Genomic DNA, 27,908 nt, shown 5'->3' on the forward strand with positions numbered 1-27,908 from the left:
ATTAATAATGAAATAAGAAAACCAAGAGGGCCTGAAAGCAGACAGAAGTTGATAACTTAAGAAGATCACAACTTTATTCCACGCCCATAATGTGAAACACACACACACACACACACACACACACACACACACACACACACACACACACACACACACACACAGAGGTGTTTTTAGGTTCATTAAATGTCTACTTGCAGAGTGGAGATGAGCAGACTGTACTTGATTTGATTGACAGTCCCACGACTCTCTATTTTGTTTCACACACTCCTTTAAGTACATCTACATGATAGGGCCACTTTTTATTAATGCACATTACTTACTAGTTATGAGGCACACGCAGTGACACACACACCCACATACAAGCCAATGAATCTAATGCAGGTAGCTTTGCTACTTTCTCTTACTTTTCTTTCCTACTTTGTCTTTTTTTTGTATTTCCAAGGTAGCTTGCAATCTGAATCACTAAGTGTTTGTTTAAAGTGCAACAAATTGTTTAAGGAGCTCCCTCCTCTACGTTTGCCCTCCATCTATAATTACGCTCATATATTGACATCATTTTCTCAGGATTGAAATTGTTTAACAAAATTCACTCACTGGCTTTTCCGGAGCTTTCAAACACATTGTAATCCGTGTCATCTGTGGATGAGTTAGGACGACACCTTAGCAGCCACTGACGAGGACAAGAGACATTTGGTTGAAAGCTTTGGGGAAAGTTATTGAGTGGAGAAAATGAGACAAGGATTACCATTGCTTGAAAATTCAGTTCCTATTGGGTTCATGTTTAGTACTGAGGAAATTTTTAAAAAATAATATAACAGTGATCTCATTATCTCAGGATGTCAAATTGTTGTCTGTTGATTAGCCCTGAATTATCTCCTTATTAAGAGAAAACAAATGGTGGTAATGGGACTACTAATTTTATCATCTTGAATTGTTGATGTCTTCCTCTAGGATATGTCGTCCCTCTCACATGGCCATAAGGACTGACCTCGACAGACTGTAAAAGTACGGAAGCCTATTATCCTGTTAGAAATAACTAATTATTATTAAACCTCAGAATATTGTGCTTAACAAGACATAAAGCTGTCTTAACGTAATAAAGTCCAATCAGTTAAGTCAACACAACAATATCTGAAATTCTGAGATCTCAAGATAATTAACTTGTTATCTTGTGATAACAGACATTAAGATTTCACTTGTGGATTGCACTTTCTTCTTAAGAAAGAAAGTTCAAGGCAAGAAAGATCTTAATGGTAAAAATGTTTTTGGAAAACTCAACATAACGCCTCGCTTGGTTTTGCTGTGGAAACATTAAATGTGCTGATACTACAATGCTTCTGGCGGTCCCATTTAAAAGAGTATTCATGCCAAAGGCTATTAATAAATACCGTTTCTTGTGTGGTTTTTTAGCAGCAAGTGTGTTAAAGAGCAATCATAGGAGGTATGACAGGTCAGTCAGGAGTGTTTACAAAGCTTTTGCTGTGGAAATGGTCCATACTTGGAGGGGTGAGTTGACATCTGTGAGGCAGAGAACATATGTGTTTGCAAATGCCAAAAAGCCAGTGGGAAAAGCAACATTTACCCAATTACAGCTGCTGTTGATTGGAAAATTGTCATTTTCCAAACTTAGATTACAAATAAGCTGCAAAAAAGACAGGGGACATGTAAGTTTTTTCTATAGTACTTCACCCTGAAATGAATTTTTGTGTGTCAAATACTCACCAAACATTCTTGATGAATTGGAGTAAATGGGGTTCACCTTTAACAACAGCAAAACTATGTCAAAACATCCATTTACAAACTCTCACACAACTTATGTAGTTTAATTTTTCGAGTCGTTTGCTCAGTACTGCCTAAACAGCATGAGAAGTCCATGTCTGAGACAACTCAAGTTCAACTTCAAAGTGTTTTAAAGAGAAAGATTTAGCAAAAATGTATGTTTTTCGGGAGTACTGAGTTAACGACTGGATAAACGAGGCTTGAAATATACTGCACTGATACGAAGTTGTGTGAGAGTTTTGAAATTTTCAGTAAATACTTAAATGAATCAAGGATGTGCAACTTTTCTGGATTTCTGTGTTTACTGTGGAGTCATGCATGAAAAACATTTTCTTCAAGAATTCAAGGTAACAGGGAGTGAGTAATTGATATACAAATGGTCATTTTGTGGATGAAGTATTTCTTTGACTTCCTGTAATGAACTAGCACCTGTTTATGCAATCTGAACTGTCTAAACAGTTGTATCAACACTAACAGCAAATGCACAACAATTAAGCTAGTTGGAGAGATGGAAACCTAACTTGATTATCTGCATCATCACACTCAACCAGCCGGATTGTAAAGGTCTCTGCTGCGCTTAATTCGCTCGGTGCACCCATTAAGGGCATGTTATGACCACGCTCCCCTGTATTCTGACTGAACAGGCAGCCACTAGCTGCTAATGACTGCTCTGAGCTTAGCTGTCATGGATACCCAGTGAGTGTCATCCACAGTGTGGAGACAGGTCAGCCATAAAAGGAGGAATTGTACATGGATGACTGCTCAAACCATTTAGAGTTGGGTTTAAAAAGTGATAGTCAACAGAGGCATTAAAGTGAAGGGAGGAGGGATGATTCACAGTGTTTTAATGCTTTCAAGCCCAGTGATATTGTCCAAAAAGTGCTCACTAGATATGTTAAAAACATGCACATTTAGATTTTTCACATATTTTTCTGTATAAGTGGGATATTAGGCCTGATGGTGGTACCTGAGGATAGGGAAAGTAACCATGGTTCCAAGTTTTCAGCGTGTTATTGCAGCATTAAAAGAGCAATATAGATCATAGCAGCCCACAGAATCATAAAAACTACAGCATAATATTTAAACTACAATTATTTGACCTGGCAGGGCTATACAAAAGGTCATCAGGACACCTGAAATCTTAAAGACTGAATATTATATCTATACTTGAACTCTATAATGTGGTGGACCAGAGCCTTGGATAGACCAGGTGGCCAGTTGGTATTCTTAGGCAAAAATTGTGGTTTTGGTCTGATGTTTGATACTGGTTTTCATGAACTTGAGTGCAGAAACCTGAGTTAGGCAGGTTTCATACAAAGACACAGCAGCCGGTTAGGGAGGTGAGTACTATACAGGATGACAGTATGAGCTCAAATTGATCCATAACAGCCTAAAGGAGGAAGCAAAAGTCTTTTTACTCTACAGCTACTAAAATGTCCTGTAAGAGATATTACCCAGTGGTCTGTGGTTGAACTGGGCAGCGCAGCAGGCGTACAACCACAGCAAGACCTCAGTAAATTCTGTGGTTGAACTAGGAAGCCTCTAGTCAGCTTGAGTTGCAGACTGCTATCTTTAATTAGAAGTGAATTTAACTTTTAGAGTAGCCTAGTTTTGGTTGAATGTAATATGACTGAAATCTCTACGATGTTTTGAATAGTTTATGTATTTTAGAAACTTTACAAGCTCTTCATAAAATTGCAGACTAGAAACTACACACTGAATGTTAAAATTTGGGTTCATGACCAATAAAAGCACACTGTTGATGGCTTTTGTTAGCTTTGTTGATTGTTAAAAAAAGAAACATCTCATATTAGGCTATGTGCTGCCAATTTCAGAATTTAAGTCACATTTTAGTAACTAATTATTATCCTGAATACATTTGAAATAAGCTACAGTAAATTTTATACAGTAATAGCCTGTCCTCCGTTCTAAAGATGGGAAGAGTAGAATATCATACTCGAAGTTTTACATGTTTCCCTGACATTAGCATGTAGCTACATGTAGCAATGTACTTGTAGCTAGGAGAATAACTATAATAGAGTACATATAGCGACACTTTCAACTGTGAAAAATCACCAATATAAGCTTCCAAACCAAAAGCTTCACAACAGGACATGTTCCTGCAGGAATATGATTTAAATGAAAGAGAAATAAATAACATCAGCAACCAAGGTTACACGTTTCACTGATTTTCGCATGTAGCTACATGTATCTGCGTACACAACTTGCAGTACGCTGCCTGGAGAAGATGACCATATGATGAAAGCTGATGTCAGTTTGCCTCAAAAGTAGAAAAAAAGGTCTGAAGGTCTGTACTTTTATGAGAGCTACTGATGCTTTATGTAAAAGTGAACACAATTTATATAAAAATCCAGTGATAGTTTTTATTTTTGTTGTTGTTTCAGTGACAACAGTGATGGTCAAGGTGAAAATCTCACAGTGATGGTTACACTAGATTAAAAATAAAAAAAATCTTGTTGAGAGAACATTGTATCCCAGGTTAAATGGATTTATTTAATTATACCATTCAAACCATTCAGCCTTCCAGCCTGTCTGAGGAGTGACCCCTGATGACCTCCATAAATTGTTGAAATTTCATTTCAAATATTATTTATCCAAATTTAATTTAAATTTAACATCAATTAAGTGTTACGCCATGCATTCACCATTGGTAGATATTTTCTTTATGTTGAAGTGTTTGTTTTTTTTCTAACTATTAACCCTAAAAAAACAGAATGATTAATAACATAATCATTTCCATCCACTGCTATGCTATGACAATAATTCCACAGTAGCGATCCGGAGGTATCAAATGTGGTTACTCTTATTTTGAACGGACCTGTTGGAGTCAGAGTGATGACGTTAGATAGAGGTGTGTGTGTTGGTGTGTGTTTAGAGTGCTGCTAAGCTGTCTGAGTCAGCAGTAATGGAGTAACCTACAGTAGCTGCCAACAGTGGCTGAAGAGAGTCAACAGGTGGCCTGAGCTCTCGAGCACACCCACAGTGACATTAGCAACTTCACTCAAACTGATTTTACCCAAAAGAAAATAATCCTCGATCTTTCATCTTGAGGGAAAAGAGTCAAAATTACAATGATGCACTTTTGAAAATCTGTGTTTACAGGTACAGTATTGCTGTTTCTTTCAACATTGTACCATTACAAATTTAAATTGTAACATTCGTTTGGTTCCTATATAACAATACTATGCAAGGATGGGTCGACAAACAGAGTGCTGGGAAAATTGTCAGCAATGTAAAGATTAAACTTCTGACAACAAATGTCACCTGATCCACCTTCCCAACCCATTTAGGAATTCACTTTCTCCTTTGAAATTTAATCTCATGGCATAAAATGCAACTGGATATATAAATCAGAGCCTGAATTTACACATACTGGAAAAATGTGTTTATGTACTGACAAAACTAATAGCTCATTCACTTGCATCATCAAAATACATGGCTAGAATGACAAAACTTTACTCTGCATGTAACTAGATGCAAAGCTATGCAGTGAACACTAAACATCTTAGCAAACAAAAACTGGAGTTGGCATCTGAGGTTTTTACTAGAGGCAGTTATGAAGTAAAAATAAGGACAGTAACAACAAAACTGAATTTGTAAAAGTCAAGCTAGCAGTTATTGGTCTACTGCATAACCCTGTTCTGACATGGCTGGTGTGTGCAGGGCAAGGACCCCAATGCTGACATACGCATTCAGAAACATTTCAGTGATCTGTTCACTAAAGAAGAGATACTAAGCTCACAGGGATGGGTTATTTGTCTCATTAACTACTAATAATCAGTATTGGTAATTTTGGTTGACCCCTAGTCTAAAGGTAAGGTACTTTCTGAGGGGATACCGGGTGCTTTTCATTATGGTAACCTGTCTCCTCACTTCCTTCACTTGCATCTCATCCTCGCATCTTTGCTTCACTAAGTTAAGGATGAGGAAGAGAGATGAGAAGACGAGAGATGCAAAGAAGAGACGAGTGGGATGCACCTGTGTTTCCTCACACTAAGCTTCTCCAGTAGCCTATTTTCTTCACACTCCTCAAGGTAAATTCATGGGACTGGAAGATCCTCCATGATGGTGAAGGGGGAGCAATGTCGAGAGGGACGAGAGAGGACGTGAAGAGGCATAAGTTAGCTTGATGAAAAGCATCCTTGTCAATGGAAAATGGCAATAAGGGGGCCTGGGAAATCAGGACTCAAGTACTACACTAAAATACAACTTTGAGAAATAAAGGGATTAAGAAATAAAACTGTTCAATAGAAGGCCATATTTCAAACTCTGTATCTAATCTCAGTGTCTTTGCTCCGCAGCACGGTCGTTGACCACCACCACCACAATGGTCATCGATGGTAAGAATGGAGATGCCGGGGTGCCGCCTGCACGACAAAAGAAAACTTTTGTAGAAGACCTCCAATCCACCTTCAGCTCCCCACTGGCCTGGATCTTGGTTCTGGCTCTCATAATTACATGGTCTTGTGTTTTTGTCATCATGTTTGATCTGACAGACTACAAGACTGTTTCAGGTAGGTGTTTTCTCTTAATGTACTCTGCACTTTTGGTTATTGTCACCTTTCAGCTACTTAGTCTATAATTTTTTTTACCAGCTTCCACACATAGCTAAGTCAAACAGGTTGTTGCTAACTGTTAGCACACTTATGGCACCAAATGCGGGCCAACTTTGACTCACATATGGCTGCCAATTTACTCCAATTTCAAGGTTAGCACTTTGGTGAATGAAAGAAGATTCAGCGCCAGTTAGAGGCACTGGAACAGATTTTAGGGAAGTGTTACCACAAAAACGGCCCAATGTTTGCCTCAAGTTTAGTATCCAAGTGGTCTGGCCACTGAGCAACCATATGCTGCATATGGTGTAACTTAGTATTATGTGGAAATATGCATTCTGACTGAAGTGATATTCTGTATTTTTCTGGCAGATTATGAGGTTTGATTATACGTGCTCACACATTTGCAAGGGTGTAGGCTGGTTCCAGATGTGGAGAGGCGTGTTGAAACATAAAAGCATACATAAAACACACACACACACACACACACACACACACACACACACACACACACACACACACACACACACACACACACACCAGTGACCTAAATGTCCCCAAAAAGTCAATCTTTTTTAAAACTAGGAATGCAACTTTTGTCCCCATTTGGACAAGTTGTCCACAACAATTTCTTTCTTAAAGGGTTTGACCATAGGAAGGGTTAACGCCAAACATTTAGAGTGTTACTGCATGATGTATGAAGACAAAAAAGATGTGAAGACTGGAATATTGCCAAGAGCAACAAAATGGTAGCAGTCCAGAAGGTGTTTTTGTAGCCCGAGGCCACATTTATATGGTCAGCAATGTTATAAACTGTTATTGTTTCAAGTTTCTTGTCCTGCTACTCACTGATTCTAGTGGTGTGTTTAATGACTATATTTCCTTTCTATGCAAGCAGAAAGACTTGTTTCTGTTGGCAGACTTTTAAAGTTTTAAACAGTCAGTTCAGCAAACCATAGATATGTAATTTGTTCATTTCATACCTATATAAGCATTTCTAAAGTGACATAGTTTAGATTACACTCATGTGTACTCTGAGTTTCACATCAGGAGGAAGAAGGGACGGTAGACACTTATGTGAGATAACTGCAAAGCAGCAGACCACTGTTCAAGAATAACAAAGGGGAGTGTTTTTAACAAGAGTTCTTGATATTTCCAGGTGTATTTGTAGCGACCCAATTTGGTATTTTAAGCCAAAACATGATCTTTTCCAAACCCCAACCCAGCAGTTTTTGTGCCTAAACATAACCGCATGTAACCACAGTGTTGTCACAACCTCAAATTTCAAAAATTGAAATGTAAAGAAATGTCACGTTTCAACATATCCACTGTACATGAAATGTACAAATGTAGCTTATCCTTGGTTTACTAGAACATACAATGCCAACATTTATTCAGGCAAGGGGGTTGGATGCTCATCCTGAGGCCTGAAATGGGGTAGCCAAGGATCTCTTCAACTGTGGGCTTAAACGTCACTCCTTCTTCACTCTCTCCCCTTTCAACATGAACAAAACGGAGAGAAGGTTATATAGTCTGTATTATATACAGTATATATATATATATATATATATATATATATATATATATATATATATATGTGTGTGTGTGTATTTTTTTTTGTCTTATAGGTCAAGTGTTATTTTGTCCCCTTCTCTTTCTTCATTTTAGTATGATTCTATATCTTCATGTTCCTGTATAACACATTGAACTGACCTGGTATGAAAAGTACTAATTTTCACCTTTCTCTGTTTGGTGATATCGCTAAGTTGCAAGCAATGGTTTCATTTCTCCTCACAACATTAAAACAAACAATGCTTCCAGAAGAGAGAGTCATTAAATTATCTACTCAATTTTCTAACCCTAACATCAACATCTTCCTTTATTGCTTCCTAATTTCCTCAACTACTACAAATGACTCTCACTTTAGATTATTAGAGAGTCATGCAAGGTACTGAAATAATGTAGCAAAACATAGCAGTGCATACATTTTCCACAGACTAAATGCTGCCCGTAAGATATCATTCATGATCAAATTTTGGCCTTAAAACAAACAACAAAAGAGCATGAGATCAAAAAAACTTGATATTGTTATAAATATCAACTTCTCTTTTGTTTTTTTATGCATTTATTAATTAGAAATTATGTTTTCTTACGATGTAACAGGCAGCAGTGGTCTGCAAGCTACATTTTTATCACAGTGTGAACACAGAAACTTCATTTAACAACACCTCCTCTTTCCTTCCCCTCTCCTCTTTTTGCTGCACAACTGTGCTAAATGTCTTTGCTTATTGCCGCTGTGTTTCTCATCCAACCAGGTCGTCCTCCTCTCGTCAGGAAGGTTTTAAAGGATTCAGGCCGTAGAGGCAAGGCACCTTATCAGCTACTAACTCCTCAGACTAGAAGCTTTTCCTAAAAGTGCTCATTAAAAACTAGCTGACTAATTAGCTAACATTGACTGCTAATATTAGCTATCAATGTTAGAAAGTCCTTCACAGAGAAAAAGGACAAGCTGCTTTATTTCTGCACCTCTGTCTGACACTGACAGTATTCTATTTGGATAACACGATACTGTGGGTAGTTTGAAGTTTAGTCTGTGTAGTAGAGATATTTCTGATGTGTATTATTTTTTAGCATGTTTATCCTTTATTTTTTATGTCTATTGTGTGTGGTTCAAATCTGAAAAAAAAACCACAAGTATTTGGATTCCAACTAGGAGAACAAAAAACTGATGTTTGAAAGTATACTTCAGGTGAGTTTGATTTGCAAAACTGGTCCTGGAAGATAATAAATAAAATAAATCACTCTCATCTGAACTCTGCCTCTAAAATGCATTTTATGGCTATATTATTTTCTGTTCTATTCCTTTTTCTTTATATATTTTTTCTTGTTTTATTTTGGCTGTTGCTTTTTATGTAGCTCTGGATGCACTTGGGGCTCGGAAAACTGTGAAACATGCAAAACTCTTATCTGTGGACAACTTGGTTTTAGCTCAACAATGAACAAGCACTGAACGAGGAGATAACGTGTAGCACATAATGTAACAACAACTTGTTTCTACAGTGATACTCTCTCACAGAGGCATGGACTTAAGTCTCTCAAACTCGAGTCACAAATTTGACGATTTAAGACTTGAATTGACAAAAATCACAAACGACTGGCAACTTGACTTGGACATTAACACCAGTGACTTGTGATCTTACTTGTACCTGAGCTTTTTGATTTGAAAATACTTGATACCTTCCACCAAGTCAATGTAGGAAGAGAAACTTATAGGCATTTTCCCAATATGAGACGAGTTAAATAAAAGACAGGACAAACATAAAAAATGAATTCTGCTGTGTTACTGGTTAATAGTGCCATTATGCTAAAAAAGTGTGTCAGCATTAGCTTTTCTTTCTTATTTAAGTTCATTCACGCATGTTTTAACAAAGATATGCAACTTTTAATAACCGTTCATGGCTTTATAAATCGAATTGGTCATAACTCTGTTGTTAAAATCAAACTGACTGTGGCAAAGACAGCATTACATGTCATGATTTAGTACAAAACTGGGACTCACTTGCAGAGAAAAGCATGGAGCATCAATCCAAGCATCATCATCTGGGGTCAAGCACAAGAGGGCAGTCAGTGAAGGCAGAAAAATCCGTTCTGGAAAAATCACAATAAAGCCCATAAATCCAAGTAGAGTTGAAAACCAGGGAATCAAACATGAGAATAAGGCTGGAAAGCATGAACACACACTGGTGACATGTCAATCTGTCAACTGAATGGGGGAAACATCGGGATTTTAAATACAAAAGGCGATTACTAACACATGAGTTAAAGAAGATGCAGGTGAAACACACGACATCATCAACAAAGGCGGGAAAACTGGACACAAACACATGAACTTAAACTTGACAGAATACCACATTATGACTTGAGTAGGACTCGAAACTCGATGTTAGGAACTTGGGACTTGATTTGAGACTGGTCAGACTTGACTTGGAATGACGTGGGACTTTAATGCAAAAACTTCAGACTTACTTTTGACTTGCAAAACAATGACTTGGTCCAACCTCTGCTTTCTAAACCTCTTGATGAGATTCAAATTTGTTCAACTGCCCTAATTTAAAATGAACAGCGGTCCTCCTTCATCAAAGTGTCTGTCAAACAAGTTCAAGTAAAGGGAGACTTTGCCTCTTCTATTTAAAAAAACAAAATTCCCACTGTCTAGTCCTGTGTTGACTATGAAATATTAAATTTAAATGCAATGATAAAAATCAATATTCTGATGGGATTAAAAGCAGATAATGAGTAATAAGTTGATGAAAGAGGGTCAATGTGATATTTTTGCAAATGCTCTTTGCGCAGCAATACGTGACAAAAGCTTTTTGCAACGGTTAAACTGGAAGGTGGGTGATCCCTAATCTTAATAGAATATTAATCAGCTCCCTACATCCAGATTACATCTTTTTGAGTTCAGCGCCAACCCCAGTTTAACCCTTCGCTCTAAGGTTGATGTTTTCTGACATTTCCTCAGTACAGAGGGATGTCTGTCCTGAGAAAATGTCAAAGTAAGAGTTCAGAAACTCTTACTGAAACTGGATACGTTTGGCTGGTTCAAGAACAAACAAGGTAAACAATCTCAGTCAAACTAGATGAGTGACTGGATGATAAGATATAATTTTGTCCCTGCTCCACCAGGAGGCCTCAGTAAGATCGGCCAGGACCCCATGAAGGCGGTGAATGTTGCCATGGAGGAATCTGCAAACGTGATCAGTGTAATATTAAAATTTGCCTCCAGCCTGGTTGCTCCTGAAGAAGATGAAGGTAAATTCACTGTACACATGGAAAAAACAAATATACATCCCATAAAGCTATGTAAAGCATAGCATTTATAAGTGCATTTATGTATTTTCCTCTCTTACTCTTTAGGGACTCTATACGCAGTGCGAAAAAAAGGTTTGTATTGATGCTATTTTTGAATGTACTTTCTGTTGCGTTCATCACTCTGCTGCGGCCTTGCTCACTGCTGTATAAGTCTTGTTTATGTTGTGCTGCAATACATGTGCTGTTCTTTTAATTATATTTTTATAACCTATAAAAAGCATCTCATTAAGTGATACTGTTGCTTTAATTCAAGTTATTACAGCAAACCACACATGTACTGCCACTACTTGACTTTCAAAGGCAAAATCTTTTATTTGTAAGGGTCATCAATGGATGATCAATCTTAAGATGGGTAATGATGCCACTGTAGCAATCTTCTACCTTCATAGATGTAAAAATACATACAATGTGTGGCTGAGGGACTGAGGGGATTGTTATTATGGAGTTTAAAGCTGACCTGATGTATAAACGATCTCAAAGATTTAAGGTGGTTGGAGGAGGAGGAGGAAGTGGAGGTGAAGATTAAGAAAACAAAAGGTATTTTATGATTATTGTTTTTCTACAAACATTAAAAATAACGATGGATGCAATCCACCCTGTCCCTGACCCTTGTAACAGTGATGGAGATAGTAAAATAATATACCCCCAATAATCAAAAGGTATGTGTTTATTACTTGACAGTCCTAATAACTTTGCTAAAGCTTGTCTGTTTCTCACTAACTTAATGTCATAACTGCCTCCACTGAAATATTAACCTCAGGGGCAGAGTGAGGGCTTCCACTGCTCTGAGTGTTTTAAGTTTTATACCTTCAACTTTGTGTTACTTCTCCTCAAGTCTCTTTGACTGGATCAGCCAATCAACGGAGCAAAAGATAAATTACTTCTGATATTTACAGCTATTCCTATCCAATCTTTGCCTCTTTTTTTGTGGCTGGAGTAAAAGTTAGTCATCCTCAACATTTTTGTCTTATGGTTTCAGAATGATAAGACGGCTGGAGTTAGATTAGATACAAAATAGGATGAAGGCTATACACGTTGTTTTTTTTCCCCAAGCACCAACCTCCAAGGCTTGAAAAGTGAAGCAAATGTGGAAGTGCCGAAAACTAGATTCTCAAATTTTCTCACTGGTTTATATTTTATAAAGGCACGGAATCAAGCATATTTAAGGACGAGGCCACTTGAGTGACAGACTTCCAATCAGATCCACTCCTCACTCCTTCCACAGCTCCAGCCTCTTGCCCAGATATGCTCACTTCAGGCCCCCAAATGCCAGTCCGCACACCAATGGGTGACGTCACAGTAGCTATATCCATTGTTTCTACAAGTTATAGTTTTTGTCATAAATGTTGTAAAGACTTTTAGGCATTCTAATTTCTTAAATGGTTTGAAAAATAGTGCATACAGCTGCTGTAAATGGGGACAAAAAATAAAATAAAAAATATTTACGTCTGGTTTTGCCCCTTACTAAACTTTTACTGAAACGGACAATCTACCATATGTGAATCACCCAAACAGTAACATGTTTGATCCGGATAAATCTGTCTTTTTTTTTTTATTTTGCTGATTTGCCTTTTCTCTTTCTGTGTTTTAGGAGAATTTTTACCCTCCAGAAGTAAAGGTATGTAGGTTTGTGTTTGGCACATTCATATTTGAGCTTGATTGTTTACAGAGTAGACGTAAAATTAAATTAAACGTAATCTTCCTAAATTTTCTATTTAAAGTACGAGCTAAGTGTAAGTGCAAGTTTCTCCGTATCTACCAGATGTTTAATAAGCAACTGCTTACAAAAAGTTTTATATTCAGCCTAGATATCAAATAAATTCACAGAAGCATAAATCACTTATATGCTATTATATTATATACTTACATACTATTCCATAATGTTGTAAACGTTTTTTGGGAAGAGATTTGTCACAATGGTTTTATTCTGCGGTTTATATAGAACTTATATTAAAATGAACATGTTTCCTTTAGTTATAGGGATGCAAGCAAAGACACAACCAGTGATTGAAGTTGTGGAGGAGGAGGAGGAAGAAGAGGTGGCAGAGGAGGAGGGAGAAAAGGAGGATGAAGTGGAGGCTGCTGGGGAAGAGGAGGGAGAGGAAGAGGAGGAGGAGGAGGGGGAGGAGGAGGAGGAAGAGTATGAGGAGGAGGAAGATGAAGAGTATGAGGATGACTATGAAGAGGAGTATGATGAGGCGTATCAGAAATATTATGAAGAGGAGGAGGAGGAGGAGGAGGAGGGAGGAGAGGAGGAGGAAGAGGGGGAAGAGGAGGAAGAAGAAGAGGAGGAGGAGGAGGAGGAAGAAGAAGAGGAGGGAGCAGAAGCTGTGGAGGAGGAGGAAGAGGAGGAGGAAGAAGAGGAGGGGGAGGAGGAAGAAGAGGAGGAGGAGGAGGAAGCAGAGGAGGAGGCAGAAGCTGTGGGTGAGGAGGAGGAAGAGGGTGAGGAGGGTGAGGAGGAAGAAGAAGAGGAGGGGGCAGAGGCTGTGGCAGGGGAGGAGGAGGAGGAGGAGGAGGAGGAGGAGGAAGAGGAGGACGAGGAAGAAGGGCCCGAAGAGGAAGAGGAGGAGGGAGTTGAAGCAGCTGCTGATGAAGAGGAGGATGGAGAGGAAGAGGAGGTGGGGGTGACTGCTGAGGTGGAGCAAGATGAGGATGAAGACGAGGAAGATGAGAAGGAACCTGCAGCAGCTGAGATTGATGAAGATGATGATGAAGATGAAATGAAAGAGGAGGCAGCAGAAGAGGAGGACAAAGATGATGATGAAGAAGAAGAGGAGGCAGATGCTGCTGATGAAGATGATGATGAAGTCTCTCCTGAACCTATCTCCACCTCTGAGGACGAAGAGTCGGCGGTGTCACCTGACTCTGAGTCTGACGTACCTGTTGACGCCAAAGACAGCGACAAAGAAGAAGTCCTGCCTGATGAAGATGACGAAAAAGATGAAGATGACACCAGCGACGAGGCGTTCACTGACACCTCAGATGTCAGTGAATCTGCACTTCTCTCCAGTGAGGAAGAGGACGATGAGGAGAGGGACGATGATGACGATGAAGATGACAAATTAGCTGAGGGCGTCATGTCATCTGACAGCGACGATGTCATTGCAGAAGACAGCGATGAAGACCTGGATCTTCCTCCCATTCCTGCCATCAGTGATGAGGATGAAGATGATGATCATAAACTCGCTGAGGAGGAAGATCTTCCTCCTTTACCTGTTGCTGAGGATGATGATGATGAAGATGAACACCTAGAGGAAGAGGTCAAAGTTGCTGAAGACACAGATGAGGATGATGATCTGGACCAATCAGATGAGGACATCTCCGTCGCCTCCTCCGAGCACTTTGCAGACGATGAAGATGACGAGGAAGACAGTGACCTCAAGGACCTCGACTTGGACCTCGACCAAGTCCACGTCGACCTTGACGATGATGAAGATGACAAACCTGATGATGTCATTAAAGAGGACATCCATGACGACGAAGATGATGATGATGATAAAGAGGAGGAGGAAGCTGACGTCCCTCCCTTTGAGAGCACAGACAGCGGAGTCTTAGGCGATGAAGACGAGGATGACGATGTTGCTCTTAAGACAGATGAAGAAACTGTCTTCAGCGATGACATCTCCTATGACACAACCGATGATGATGATGATGACAAAGATGATGAAGACATCGACACCAGTTCATTTGAATTCACTTTCGACCAAGACGAAGAAAAAGAAACATTTATTGGCGCTGAAAAAGAGGACGATGATGATGATGATGATGATGATGATGAAGTCACATCAGAGGCCCGAGCTCGTGAGGATGAGGAAGAAGACGATGAAGATGATGATGGTGAAGATAAGGATGAGGATGACGATGTTGATGACCTCTTGTTAGCAGGTATAGTCCAACATAACTGAAAACTTTCATTTAAAAGTTTTATTATGCAGTGGGGAAAGAAGTACTGAGATCCTTCACTTAAGTAAAAGTACTAATACTTTGCTGTAAAAAATACTCTCTTACAAGTAAAAGTCCTGGATTCAAAATTGTACTAAGTAAAAGAAAGAAAGTATAATCAGGGACAATGTATGTAAAACATTGAAGTATAATTACCCAATCCAGAAACAAATAAACAAACACAAAAAACTTAAAATGACTCAACAACACTGTAAAAAGAAACTATTTGTTTTAACTTTAACTTTAAAACGTTTGTGTCGGGGTTGCATTTAATTTTTATGTTGACTGAATTCAGGGTTCCAACACATTTTCATGGACAAAATTTCAAAACTTTTCCATGACTTTTCAATGCCCCCCTTTTTTAAAGCCCTACATGAAACAGTTTACATAGATGACTATTTCCCAGAAGTTGAAAAAAGATCAATTTACTATAAACCTGTACTGGTGGAATAAATCTCAAGAATTCAGCGATTCAGAACAAATGTCACAATTCACGCAATCATAGCCATTCAATATATGTGTTGAATGGAAACTGTAGTGACATGTACTGTTTAGGAGAGGAACTACGGAGCATCTTACCCCTCTGGTTTACAGAAACTGCTACAACAAAACTGCTCAGAGGTACTTACATCCGTGGATCAGTCTCTGGACTACATGCGCCAAAATTTTCAATATTTCCTTATAAATGGTGTTGGACATGCAGTAGTCTGCTGAAGCCCCTGGGCAAATCATAAAGTGTAACTCATCCCGATGGCTTTTCCCTGCAGAGGAAGTCTACCGAGTCGACAAAGATATTTCATGGATCAAAACAAGTTTAGAAATGACTGCCCCCTGAGCTGCCCCGACCCTTCAACTTTGACCGGACGTGATGACGCCGTCACGCCCGATCGGAGGAATTAATTAAATTCGCATATTTTACGCATCCTTTCCCATATGTTATGCTGTTCAAAATATAACAATTGTTCAAACAACTCATGAGTTTTTATAGTAAAACAAAAAAGTTAATTATTTACAAACAGTGCTTTTCCACCTCCTGTCAATTCCCTCAGCACCCACCTCACGGCGCACTTGCTCAAAACCATATTTTATCAGGATAAATCTGAGTTTTAAATAAATTAATACATTTAATTGCAGTGGTTAGATTTCTTTTTTTTCTCATTTGCATCATTCCAGGTTCCGTATTTTGCCTATCCAAAAATATTGCCAAGCATACTTCAATACATACAGAGGTACACTAGATAATAGTGCACCTTTGTCCTTTGTAACTTAGGATGCAAAAGGTACAGAGGATGCAAAATCACCCTGTGCAATACTGTATATATATATATATATATATATATATATATATATATATATATATATATATATATATATATATATATATATATATATATATATATATATATATATATATATATATATATATATACACACACATACATACACATACATATATATACACACACACTGTATATATAGATAGATATAGATATAGATATATAGATATAGATAGATAGATATTTGTTAAATTATTATTTTTTAAAAATATCTATATTCTTATTTTCTATATTTTTTAAACTTTTTTTTAAAAATTCTTTTCTTTTAAAAGTCAAGTCAAGTCAATGTCCCTGCTGTGTGGATTGATAATCTTATCTTATTTTAAAAGTCGTTTTTGTTCACTTGCTGTGTCAATATACTGTGTGTATTTGTAGCTACCACTGCAGCAGCCTTCACTGTCCAGGAGGAGGCAGTACAGACTGAGGCAGAGGAGGATGAGGACGAGGATGAGGATGACATTAAACAGGCTGCTGATGAAGGCGAGACTGAGGAGGCTGAAACAGAACCACTTGGTGAGTATCACACAACCAGTACTCCAGCAGTCTTTTACACACTGTAAAACAACATGAGCTTATCAGAACTCATTTAACACATCGTTAAACTGCCTCTGCCATTAATGGGGATCTATATTTTTTCATAAACTGTTAAGTTTTATAGTTGGTACCTTTATTTTAGCTGAAGTAAAGTGTGTACATTTAATATTTAGTGTTTTTACAGGAAGTGTGATGTAAAAAATAATATTCCAACTCTCCCATCTGATAGCAGTGAAACATTTATTACTAAACAAAATGATTTTAATTGCAGTTGAACAGTGGAATCAAATATTTGAGTAAAACACCAATAATGTGAGGTACTATCTGTTTCATGTAGTGTCATGCATCAAATCATCTTTCATAAGGGAATGTTCTGAAGTGTTACCAAACTTACCAAACTTTTTTTTACCTAAGCTTTTGGGCATAAAGACCATAAGAATATTTTTCAATGCTATTTAAAAAAAAAATCCAAAATTTTCTTGTTTTGTGTTGATGTACAAGTTTATAAACATTTTTTGCACTTTTACACGACCAGATGATTTGTCTTTGTCCAGATTTGTGTCATGTGAGAAATGATTTCCAGCAGGCCGTGTAAAAATGTCAAACTATTTCTTTAATTACCATTTTATCCCAGTTAAGGTAAAAAAAGAAACAAAAAACTTTGTTGTCCATTCATAGGTGGTTTATAACAACAACACATGAGCGTAACCAGTCACCTCACAATGAATACAAATCTACCTTGCTGTTTTCCTCCTCAGTTACCAGGCAGCCTGCTGCTCTTGAGGAGGGGGAGGAGGACGAAGGGGAAGATGAAGAGCCGACAGCTGAACTGAAGAAGACAGTTGATGAACCTGAGGACAAAAAGGAGGAGGAGTACGATGAAGACGATGATGAGGAGAAGGCAACTGTGGATGTGATCAAACCTGTGCCTGAACCTGAGGAAGAAGCACCGAAAACTGAACCAACAGGTCAGAGAGCAGAGATAATTACAGCTGTTATTTAAATCACTTATGCCTTCACTGTAACTTCACCTGTGCGCTTTGTGGTTTCAGTGTGTCCCTGTATACAGTCTGCAAAGACCACAGAGTCAGCCACAAAGACTGCAGAGAAGAAAGGTTTGAGATACTTCTCAGTCTGAATTTATCATCTTCACATGATGAGCTTCTATTAGTTTTGCACTTAATGCATTTTGATTCAGGAAACTTTAGATTTTTTTGTTTGGATTCTTGCACTACAATTCTGTTTCCTATGTGTTAGTAATTTTATAAAATAAACTTAATTTACTCTGATGAATGCATATTTATATCCATCTGTATGTGGAACAGCAGAAGAATCAGCGTTTAGTCCTCCAGTTTGAAGCTTGAAGTGATTATTATATGATCTCATGTTTGTATTTACAGATGCTCCAAGAAGAGTTTCAGCTGTTAGTCGGAAAAAAGGTACGCAAACCAATTCTGTTAAAGCCACCACACAAAACTTCTCATCTCTGTCAGGCAAAATACCAATGAAGCTAATATGCCTCCACACCAGTGAATTTGGCACAAACGTCCAGTTGGACTTGATGAAGAACTTTTTCAATATTGTTAGTTAAAGAACAAGGTCATCTCAGGAAAACGCTGACAGAATTTCATTAAGTTAAACACAAACATCCACTTCAGGATGAGTCAGGTTGAACTGATTAGACTATGGTGGTCAAAGGTCAAAGGTCACAGGTCACTGTGACCTTGTGTCCATCTTATTTTGTTAACATGATATCTCAAGAAGGTTTTTTTTGGCATTTCCAAAAATCCAGTTGGACCCAAGAATTAACTGATTGGAATTTGGTGGTTGAAGGTCAAAGGCCAAGGCCACTGTAACCTCAAAAAACATGTTTTTTTGCCATAACTCAAGAATTAATACACTAATTGTGAAAAATTTCACACAAATGTCTAATAGGATAAAAAGATAAAGTGCTGACATTTTATATATTATAGTTCTGAGATACAGTTAGTGATAACTTTCACGGTGCATGGTGAAGTATAATCAGGTGAAGTTCTCATTTATATTGTTTCACTTTTTCTTTTTTTTTTTCAGAGCGTGAAGCAGTAAAGACTCGTGAAAAGCCAAAAAGGACAGGTAACACTGAACACTGTAGCATAATATCTTTATAACACCTGTGACTTCAAAACTAAATATGATACTCAATCGTCGTTTTTTTTTTTTTTTTGTTGTTGTATAATGAATTCAATTATGTGCTTGTGTTGCATCCAGCAATGCCCAGAATTGCAAGTCTGGAGCCGAAAATCAGGAGGGTCACGAAATTTCCTGCTTTTCTCAAAGGTATTCAGACTCCCTGTGGGCTATAATCTTCTTACTGTGAACCAGGTTAGGAACAAGGTTAAAGGAACAGGTCAGCATTTTGGGTAATGCCCCTTTTCAGCCAGCAGTCCATTACATATGAGGCAGAGCAAGCAGACAAAAAAACCTGAGATATAACATGTTGATAAGTGAACTTTATGGATGCTGGCTGGTGCATTTTAGAACATCTGCATAGAGTCATAGCTAGCTGTTTCCACCAGTTTCCAGTCTGTATGCCAAGCTAGGATAACCGGCTGCTAGCTGCAACTTCATATTAATTGTACACATGAGTGGTATGAATCTTTTCATCTAATTCTGCACCAAAAAGTGCATCAGCCAAAATGTTACACTAAAAAAATCATATGAATTATAAAGACATTACATATATCTTTATAAAACACATTTTTGCAAATTCTTTCACGTTGTTGTCTCAACTTTATTAACGGGATGTCCTGTCTTTTAAAGCCCAATCAAAAGCTAGGAAAGTGGAAAAGACTTCCACCAAGACTCCCAAAAAAGGTAAGTGGATGGGTCAGCCACTAATAAGTCACATTCACACTCACTCTGTGATTAGAGTTAGCAAAAGTATTGCTCAGTAGATATAAACCATGCGAAGACTATTAACGTTGAGTCAAATTATATTGATGTCGCCCAATATCACAAATCACAAGCCTCAAGGGGCTTTTCAGTCTATACAGCCCTTAGACCCTCGATTTAGACAGAGAGAGAGAGAGAGGGAGCAAGAGAAGTCCATGGATGGCTGATGGATACAGCACAGACACCTGAGTAATGTGTTTGTGGTTGTGGAACAACAAACTTGTTAGTTTTCTCTTTGACAGAGCCAGAGCCAGAAACCAAAAAAACAGAAGAGGTCCCAGAATCTGGACAAGAAGGTATTATATCTATTATTTTCAGTTTTAGTAAAAAAAGTATTTTCAGAGTTCCTATACAAATGTCAGTATACTTCATATAAATTAGCACATACAAATATATTTATGTAGTAATGTAAAGGTACATGTGTATGCATTTATTTGTTTCAGTTGGCCCTTGCAGACCTGCACCAGTCTACTGTCCGTCTCCACCTGGCTGGTACGGTAAGTAACAAAGTTTTCATACAGGGGGATATTAATATCTGATTTAATAACTCTGGAAGTGATGGCCTGCTTAAGATACACATTTATCTTCCAGTTCATCACATTGTCACAGACAATCCCTACCCTCCTCCGACCATGTCAGGTATTTACACTGTTGACATATCATCTATAAATTATACCAGTAAAAGACTATTCCTTTGATATATTTTCATGTCTTTCATACTTTTAGTGTCTTCTGCTGGAATATAAAAACATATTTCTTTCAGCTCCCTCTGCTCCTGTTCTGACGGCTCACCCTGTCCACCCTGGAGCTCCACCTATGCAGCCTCTTTATCAGCAGCAGCCGCTCTATGCACAGTATCAACCATATCAACCAATGCAGCCAATGATGCAGCCTCAACCAGAACCAGTGCAGCCAGTCCCACCAGTTGAACCGGTCCAGCCAGAAGCCAAAGAGCAAGGGGCTCCTGTTCAGCCTGAGATGATAACTCCAGCTGCTGAAGGTCAGCCGGCTGGGGCTCCAGTCCAGGGTGAGAGGAGATGATTTAAACACAACAGAGACTAACACTATTCTTATTTTCTGATGCAGTATGTGCAGATTCGAGCCTTTTAGCCAATATGGCTGAACTATTATCTCATATACAGTAGTGGAGTGAAAAATATGCAAAATCTTGTATCATTAAAAACCATATAAAACATTTTATGATTTTAGATTTGGAATATGGTTTGACATTAAAAGTTTTTTTTAAGAAATACCGAAGATGCAGACTACAAACTTTTATCATCAGATGTAGCCAGGCTGCAGAGCTGTGCACAGAAAAAAAGGTCTAAAAAAACAGACTTACAGATGGCTTTATGCTGGCAATGATGCCATTCTTTAGATAACAACAATAACAACAACAACAACAACAACAACAACAACAAAAACAACAACAACAACAACAACAACAACAACAACAACAACAAAATCAAGTGTTGAGTGTAATGTCAAAACACCATTATGAAGCAAAATCCTTAAAAAAAACCTTGGTTTGCACCACAGAGGTAGAAAACACTCCAAAAAGTATGACTTTGACAACTTTTAAATCTAGGTTACAAACTATTTTCGCAGGATTTCATAAATGTATTTGCTTTTTAATCATTTTAGTGCACAGTATAAGTGACTTTTGATTGCCTCAATGTATGAAATGTTCTCGACAAACAAATGTACCTTCTAGAGGTTTAGGGATAAAATCCAAAAGCTCTGAAAAGAAAGACTCTCTTCTGTCCCCTTTGGTTTCCTGATCACATAGTAGAGTGTGGGTATATTGCTGTTCAGGGAGATTATCTTTCAAGTTTTATGCAAATTGATGTTTACATTTTTAAAAAGCTCAATATGTTTTATCTGCAGGGACGCAAGAAGTCTAACAGAGAACAAGATGACTTTCATTTCAAATAAATATATTAATATAATTGAACATTTTGCCTCACACGGATAGAAAGTACTATTGCTCTCTTAAAAGAAAACAACAACTCGGAAAACATTATTGCAATAATTTTGGAAAATGTATGATTCACAATATACACCGATAAACTTTAGAAGATGAATGAAAGTAATGAGATTTAAAATGTTACTGCTATAATATTAAAGGTGCTAAAAGAGCATATGAGCATAAAGAGCATATGAGTTGTCTGCTCACAGTTAACATACAGGTGGCTGAACCTGCAGCTAGCAGCTCACAGTGCTAACTCCCAAAACAATGCGAAAAAACAGTCTTGACTGAACGTTGCAATTTTGTGATCGCAACTACCAAATTTAAAACCAGATTTAACCAATCTCTGTGAATTCTGTGTGGCCTTGCGATTTTGTTTTCAAGTTTACTACAAATTTTATTATTTAAGATCTCATTTCTTTCTGTCTTTTTCTTGGAAATATGAGCTCTGTGCCTGAGACAGAGTCACACGCAGACAGTGACAGGGCTAACTCTTAGCATCACACAGCTAGCGTTACCCAGTGCTTATTAGCAGGTTTCTTAACAGAATCAAGCTTTTTTGGTGTGTGTAGGAAATTTTTGTGGCTCTGTGTGAGATGTTAGCCATTGCTACTGTGTTAGTACTTGCTAATTGTGCAGAGAAAGCAGAAGGTAGAGCACCAAATGGAGACGGTCCTTTAGTGCTGTGTCAAAGGGCAGCAACAGCTGATCATAGCGGGTCAGGCCGCAAAAAAATACAAGTTCAGTTTATTGCATTTGAAGAATAAAATAAGGAAACCTCCAATGTCATGACTTATCTAAACTCTTCTCTCTTTAAGAACCAGAGACTGTCGAGGAGGAGGCAAAGACTCCCCCAACCAAGAAAGGTACAAATAATTTAAGAGGATATCTCACAAATATTTTCTCTCTCTTGATTACTACTGCTAACTAAAATTCATACCTGATATTTTCCAGCTGAAAAAAAGAAATCGAAGGCTGCTGATTCAGCAAAAGGTACTGTATGACTTTGCACATCCACCGAATGCTTCATTTGTCATAAACTGGAGGATTCCCAGTAAATAACAACAGCTGCGGCATTGAACAGCGATGTACAATGACACAATATGCTGTAAGAATGAATTCATTATGGGAAATTAACTCTACATGGCTATTTCACTCCCATTATCTCCTCAGAGCCAACAGCAGCCAAAGAGAAAACAAAGAAAGGTAATTTATCTTTACAGCTCAGTAATTTGCTGTTTTCAATGGCACACACTTGTTACCACTGTTACAAGTACACACACAGTAGCCTATTGCACAATTCAGTGATATGATGAATATCATAATTCAACACTAATTTTCCAATTTTAGATGCTTCTGTTTCAAAAGACAAAGCCAAAGCTGGTGCTGCAAAGAAAGGTGAATAAACACTAACTAACGGTTTATTCTTCAGGAATATTCATTTTAATTCAAAGGTCCAGTGTGTAAGATTTAAGGGGATTTTGTGGTATAAAGCAGAGAACTGCAGATTGCAACAAACTGAAACATCTCCTAGTTTGAGTTCCTTCAGTGTTTATTGTTCAGGAGGTATTTAGCAGAAGCTTAATTATCCTCAGAGGTTTCATCCTCTCTAAAACATACAGATGAGATTATTTAAACAATTAAAAGCACCAAATCAAGCAGTTTCACATTACAAATAAATATTTTACCTTTGGCATGTTGCAGATAGGTTGCACATGCTAATTTGTGCTCACTTTTTTTCTGGCAACTTAAGATACTAAGACATTTTTACCAGAGGCCAAATTACCCACGGAGGTATCTTCCTCTCCAAAATAAATGTATCAGGTGATTAAATTTAGTATAGACACCAAACAAAGTAGTTTCATGTCAAAAATCCGTGTTTTTCCTGTGCTGTTTGGCATGTGGCAGATTGGCTGCTAGTCCATTATCTGTGCTTACATTTTTTCTCAGATAGTTTCATGTTCAGTAGGTTGTAACTGGGTGCTGAATTATCTGCAGAAATCTCTCCAAAACCAGAGGACCACATGATTTAAACACCAAAAAACCCCAAAAAAACAGTTTCACGTTAAAAAAGTCAATGTTTTCTGACGGCGCTTGTTGCAGAGTGACTGTGAACTACAGTAGCCGAGGTGAAAACTTGACTGTAGAAGCAATGTTTGGTTCTTGGTCAATTCTGGGCTGCTCTACAAACAAGATAGCAATCTCCGTAGACGAGGACCTGCTCCCTATGTAGATATAAACGGCTCATTCTAAGGTCATAAAAACATAAGGTTTTTAAGTTTCTGGTGATTATATGCTGAAGAAAACACACTTAAACAATATGCTATTCTGCCAATATATCCCTCTAAATCCTACACACTGGATATAACATACAACATTACATACAAGACATTGATGAAAATGTTTTTTTTACAGAGCCAACAGCAAAAAAAGAGAAAACCAAAACTTCTGCAGTGGCTAAGAAAGGTATTCCACATTTTGCATATGAGTATAAACTCTCAAATTCACATCAATGAAATAATGCAAGAGAAAACAAGCATCTTAAAAAGTAGAATATTAGGGTATTACTGTATATTGTACTTCTTTGAGTCAGTTGTATTTGTTTTTACAGAGCCAGCAGTAAAAGAGAAGACAAAACCTGCACCGGCTAAGAAAGGTACTGTAGATAACTATAGAACATAAAATCTTGACATCACAGAAACAGACATTAACAATATTGGGGTACATATTAATTTGTATTCATAATCTCTGAGTTTTTATATTTTTCTTTTTTTACAGAGCCAGCTGTAAAAGAGAAAACTAAGAGTCCTGCACTGGCTAAAAAAGGTAATGCAACAAACATTTTAACCGAAAATTTTGGTAGAAAATAAAAAAATGTCTACTTTACAGAAACAAAATAAAACAAGAGAAAACAAGCTTCTTAGAAAGTAAAAATATTGGGGTGTTTTTTAATTTATAGGTCATATCTTTGAGTTTCTGTTTTTGTTTTTTTACAGAGCCAGCTGTGAAAGAGAAAACCAAACCAGCTAAGAAAGGTAAAGCATCATAAAGCCAGAGGGTGTCATAGAATTTATAATTATCATGTGAAGCAGCAGCTAATATTTTACTAAGAAAACAAATGATTCAGGCCACTAAACACGATTCTTTCCTCATTATGGTAGAGCCTGCAGCTGTGCAGAAGAGGAAATCAGCCTCTGAAAAGACAGGTGTCTACACACACTGACGTGCAGTCATTTACATTAAAGTCAATCATTATTCCTGTCAGTGACATGAGAGATGATTGGAAATTAATTGTATTTGCTCCTCTCAGAAGCGTCATCTGTCAGAAGCAAAGCCAAGGCCTCTGCAGCAAAGAAAGGTAAAACTCTGAACATGCATGAGTTCATTAAAATTATATTTTGGTGAAAGTTTTGATTTTGAACATCCAATTTAGCATAGTTTCTCACTTGCTTTATCTTTTCTGTTTATGCAGGTGCTAAACCAGAATTCGGTTCATGTCTAAATTAAAATCTTTGTATTCATGTTTTTCAAACAGATCCAGACCCAGAACCACAGCCGATCAGACTGAGGACGAGACTAGAAGCCATGAGGAGGGCGAATATCACCTCTCAGGCAAAGGAGGAGAAACCTGCCAGATCTGAACCAGGTAACATGTTGGGACACACATGATTAATCAGGAGCATTGAAGGCAGACCAGGACTCTTGCACTAAAACCTGCAGTTATTTATATTTCATATATCTTTTATTTTCAGCCAAGACAAGGTCAAAATTATTGGCAGACAAGAAAAGTAAGTCTACACTTTAATGTTTGTTTATACACCTTCTTTTTTCTGTCTGTGAATATCTCTGTTTCCTGTCAGTTTTTACTTGCCCAAAATCAAATTGCCTTTGTGGATTAATCAAGTTTTATTGAATTCATTTTTTTGTGGATGGAGCAGGCTTTATGCCTTTGTGCCAGCTACAGCTGCTGCCAGACGCATAATGTTTTCAGGTTGTTCCTTCATCTGTTCCATTCTTGTATACACGATATCTCAAGAACATCTCGAGGGAATTTCCTCACATTTGGCACAAATGTCCACTTGGACTTAACACTGAACTGATTAGATTTTGGTGGTGAAAGGTGAAAGGTCAAGGTCACTGTGACCTCATCTGTCTCATTTTTGTTAAGGTGGTATTTCAAGAACACCTAGAGGAAGTTGGACTCAATGATAAATTGATGACAATTTAGAGATCAAAGATCAATGTCACTGTGACCTTGTGTCAGTCTCATTTTATGATTGCAATATTTTAAGAAGGTCTTGAGGGAATTTCCTAAAATTTGGCAAAAATGTCCACTTGGACTCAGGGATGAACAGATTAGAATTTAATGATCAAAGATCAAGGCCACTGTGATCTCACTTTTGGCCATAACTCAGGAATTCAATAGCCAATAATGAACAAATATCACACAAATGTCTCATGGTTCATGGAGGCATACACCTGTGAAACAGTAAGTATTATATCTATGGATGCAGACGTTATGTATTGTTTTTTGTCAGTATACAGCTGAGAGGCAGACAGGAAACATGTAGAGAGAGAAACAGGGGGATGACATGTAAAAAATAGCTTTTACTTTTGAACCAAACATGTTGAGGTTAATGTGGTATGCGTATTAGCTCCTAGACCATTATGATTCTCCCAGAAGTATTTTTTGTTTAAGCCTGATGTTCAAATACAGCAAACACTAATTATTCAATTAGTTTCTTCTACAATGCCATCTCAGTTGTCTTTTTATTTTTAGTCATGTTCTGGAAATTAAGTTGTCTATTTAACACTGAAAATACAAAATACATCTAAAGAAAGCATATAGTGAAATGATGATTAGAATAAAAAATGTCTGCGACATTCAGTGGCTCTCAGGTATTTTTTGATCAGCTGATGAACAACATTTTGATATTTGAGCCATTGGAATCAGTTTTCTGGTCATGTTTACTGCAAAACAGAGTGTGAGACAATAAAACAAACAAATAAATAAATAAATAAAGTGCCCTTTGGCTCTGGAGGAAATTTGAAGATACTGCACAGTAAAAATCAGTGTCATACAGACATAAGTTGAACAGTGGATTTTCCTCAGAACATATCTGAGTCTTATATTTGAGACACGGTAACGTTTAATCTGTACCGACATTACTCAGGAAAAATCATACTTCTTGAAAACAAAGTCGCAGATTATGAGATGAAATGGGCTGTTTAATGCATCATAAAATTCAAATTAGGACATGTCAAGCTGTATTACACTGATAGGAGAATATTATCTCCAGATTATTATATATACACCTGAAAGTTATTTGGCAGGATGTAAGAGGGCTGTCTTTCCTCTTTCAGGCAAACCTGAGAAGGCTGAAAAGAAATCTGTCAAAGAGACTCAAGGTATGATTCACAATGAGAAATCTGTTAGGTGCTGTAGATGTTCGGCATTGATCAGTCTCTCCCTTTCTCCTCCCTCTCTCATTTTAGATAAAGAGAAACAACCACCACAAGCCAGTGAGTATGAAAGTTATTTATCTCCGGTGATATCCAGTCTCCATGACGACCACTAACACCTCTGAACTCAAACATTAATGATACTATATATCCAGAGTTTAAGCTTAAAGCTGGCATGAAAGATGATCAGCGTTGGCAGTTATGATTTTGCTTTGCTGGTATGTTGATGCAAAACAAACTGGTATGAAGTTTCTCCTAAAAGACATTAAGGCTCTGCACACACACAAGGTTTAGACTACACAATATTTTGCTCATGATCATAGAGTCCAAATTCTTGCTGTGACTCGAACAAGTGACATGATGGACTCCACATTGGTGCTGTAGGCTTTACAAATTTGAATGCTACTGCGATGTCACCGATTGGTTTGTTGACTCCTGTTTTGATACTTGTGTTTGGCTCTTTGATCGTCTCCATCTTGTTTTTTTGGAACCAAAGTGACCATA

The 27,908-nt window shown here is 37.6% G+C and overlaps 1 protein-coding gene across 5 annotated transcripts in view; it reads left to right on the forward strand.

Annotated features, from left to right (window-relative positions):
• The window catches only part of LOC121955129 (uncharacterized), a 38,642-nt gene that overhangs the window by 712 nt on the left and 10,022 nt on the right, over positions 1-27,908 (forward strand). Inside the window, exons 2-34 of one of the 5 annotated variants that reach the window (XM_042502949.2) lie at positions 952-1,005; positions 6,102-6,314; positions 8,669-8,716; positions 11,040-11,165; positions 11,271-11,297; positions 11,706-11,762; positions 12,817-12,843; positions 13,200-15,110; positions 16,880-17,017; positions 17,797-18,006; positions 18,091-18,153; positions 18,439-18,477; positions 19,112-19,153; positions 19,289-19,357; positions 19,841-19,894; positions 20,215-20,268; positions 20,416-20,469; positions 20,564-20,611; positions 20,736-20,999; positions 22,760-22,807; positions 22,896-22,934; positions 23,115-23,147; positions 23,292-23,339; positions 24,357-24,407; positions 24,553-24,597; positions 24,720-24,767; positions 24,938-24,976; positions 25,103-25,147; positions 25,252-25,299; positions 25,477-25,587; positions 25,694-25,729; positions 27,306-27,350; positions 27,438-27,464. In XM_042502949.2, coding sequence (XP_042358883.2) covers positions 6,128-6,314; positions 8,669-8,716; positions 11,040-11,165; positions 11,271-11,297; positions 11,706-11,762; positions 12,817-12,843; positions 13,200-15,110; positions 16,880-17,017; positions 17,797-18,006; positions 18,091-18,153; positions 18,439-18,477; positions 19,112-19,153; positions 19,289-19,357; positions 19,841-19,894; positions 20,215-20,268; positions 20,416-20,469; positions 20,564-20,611; positions 20,736-20,999; positions 22,760-22,807; positions 22,896-22,934; positions 23,115-23,147; positions 23,292-23,339; positions 24,357-24,407; positions 24,553-24,597; positions 24,720-24,767; positions 24,938-24,976; positions 25,103-25,147; positions 25,252-25,299; positions 25,477-25,587; positions 25,694-25,729; positions 27,306-27,350; positions 27,438-27,464 — 4,081 coding nt within the window. In that variant the 5' untranslated portion in view covers positions 952-1,005; positions 6,102-6,127. The remainder of the gene's footprint in view (positions 1-951; positions 1,006-6,101; positions 6,315-8,668; positions 8,717-11,039; positions 11,166-11,270; positions 11,298-11,705; positions 11,763-12,816; positions 12,844-13,199; positions 15,111-16,879; positions 17,018-17,796; positions 18,007-18,090; positions 18,154-18,438; positions 18,478-19,111; positions 19,154-19,288; positions 19,358-19,840; positions 19,895-20,214; positions 20,269-20,415; positions 20,470-20,563; positions 20,612-20,735; positions 21,000-22,759; positions 22,808-22,895; positions 22,935-23,114; positions 23,148-23,291; positions 23,340-24,356; positions 24,408-24,552; positions 24,598-24,719; positions 24,768-24,937; positions 24,977-25,102; positions 25,148-25,251; positions 25,300-25,476; positions 25,588-25,693; positions 25,730-27,305; positions 27,351-27,437; positions 27,465-27,908) is intronic. The other 4 variants (XM_042502947.2, XM_042502950.2, XM_042502951.2 and 1 more) reach the window with 4 other exon arrangements.

Source organism: Plectropomus leopardus, chromosome 16, assembly GCF_026936395.1.
Source record: "Plectropomus leopardus strain MGB_pleo_1.0 chromosome 16, ASM2693639v1, whole genome shotgun sequence".
NCBI classification, from domain to species: domain Eukaryota; kingdom Metazoa; phylum Chordata; class Actinopteri; order Perciformes; family Serranidae; genus Plectropomus; species Plectropomus leopardus.